This window comes from Egretta garzetta, unplaced genomic scaffold (assembly GCF_000687185.1).
Source record: "Egretta garzetta isolate BGI_Z169 unplaced genomic scaffold, ASM68718v1 scaffold850, whole genome shotgun sequence".
Classification (NCBI taxonomy): domain Eukaryota; kingdom Metazoa; phylum Chordata; class Aves; order Pelecaniformes; family Ardeidae; genus Egretta; species Egretta garzetta.
Window position 1 is genome coordinate 103,296 of NW_009258486.1, and position 1,378 is coordinate 104,673.

The 1,378-nt window shown below is 56.5% G+C and overlaps 1 protein-coding gene across 1 annotated transcript in view; it reads right to left on the reverse strand.

The window, feature by feature from the left end:
• The window catches only part of LOC104131849 (Krueppel-like factor 4), a 2,747-nt gene extending 1,375 nt beyond the window's left edge, over positions 1-1,372 (reverse strand). The window contains exons 1-2 of the mRNA XM_009645060.2: positions 1,220-1,372; positions 977-1,141 (exon numbers count right to left, since the gene is read on the reverse strand). Of these exons, the coding sequence (XP_009643355.2) occupies positions 977-1,141; positions 1,220-1,361 (307 nt within the window). The 5' untranslated portion in view covers positions 1,362-1,372. The remainder of the gene's footprint in view (positions 1-976; positions 1,142-1,219) is intronic.
• Positions 1,373-1,378: the final 6 nt, after the last annotated feature.

Sequence of the window (1,378 nt, forward strand, 5' to 3'; positions counted from 1 at the left end):
GACTGTTCACCTGACCAACTTTTGTTTTTTCCCCCGCTGCTGCCATTAGCTGAAGATGTAGCCTAAGTACTGTGCTACCAGTAGTTTCTCCCTTTCCCCTCTCCTCTTCAGGAGAAAGTTTTGAATCAAGTTCACAATCTAGGGATTTAAATTATGCAAATTCCCAGGTTATTTAATCACTCTTACGGAATGCCCGCGCTGGTGAAACCACGCACAATGTACCCGCTTTCACAAGCTCAGTTACCACAACACCACGTTCAACTGCAAGGCTAGAGTTTGAACTCGGGCTCAGACAGACACCTTGGCAGATTTAATCCGAATTCTCGCAGTAGCCAATCGACTGTTAACTCTCTGCCTCTTTGGTGCTAGTGCAGGGGAAGACGTGCTCCCACACGTAGGCGAGGCACCCCGTCAGTGCTGCCAACACAGCTGAAAGCCCCGCTCGCAAGGGGCCCATCTCGGTATCCTCAGAAAGGGAACAGCAGCTCGCAGAGGTGCACAATCTCTCTTGTAGAGAGAGCCAAGACAAGAGGGGTGCGTGCGTGAAGCATTTAATCATGAGCAAAGAAATCAGTATTAGGGAGAAGTCTGCTCCCTTCTCAGAAGTGGGCCAGCACCATCTAGAGCAACAAATCCCAGCTGACTTCCAGCTACCTGCTAATTAGCTAGCCACATAGCAAGAGAGGAGCAACAAACTTTGCCTTGGCAAGAAACCCACCCGCTCCCACATCTGAGTCATTCTGAACCATTAAGCAAAGTGCCAAGCCAAGAGCCAAAAGACTGCTCAGGACTCCAAGTTGCCAAGGGGGGGTAGGGGTAAGGGGGGTGGAAAAAGCCTGGAAACCCAGCAGAGAAGGGTTATGACTTGCCGCATTTAGCCCTCCCCGCCTGTGCTCCCCTCCCTTTTCACTGTCGGAGGGGCTGACCCCATGCCCCTCAGGCCGGGGCATCCCCCTGACCCCACTCTGGGACTGACCTGTGTGGGTTCTCAGATGCGCTTTGAGATGAGAGCTCTTGGTGTAGGTTTTGCCGCAGCCTGCGTAGTCACAGGTGTGTGTGGCCGTCCTTTTCCTGGGCCATGACCGGCGTCCCCTCTTGGGCTTGGTCTCCTCAGGCAGGCAGCTCCCCGGCGGCATCAGCTCTAGAGGCGGACAGGGAGGAGTGAGAGCTGCTGCGGCCAGCGCCAAAGCACGCCTGCTGCTGAAGCACGGGGACTCACCTTGGTACTGGAGCGTGCCGGGTGGGAGCTGCTCAGGCAGGAAGGTGGGGTAACCAGGGGCCGGGGGGTACCCAGGGGGCAGTGGCAGCGGTGGGTGGCTCAGCCCCGGGGCGGAGGGGAGACAGTCTCTGCCGCTCAGCATCTCCTCAGGCGCCAGCG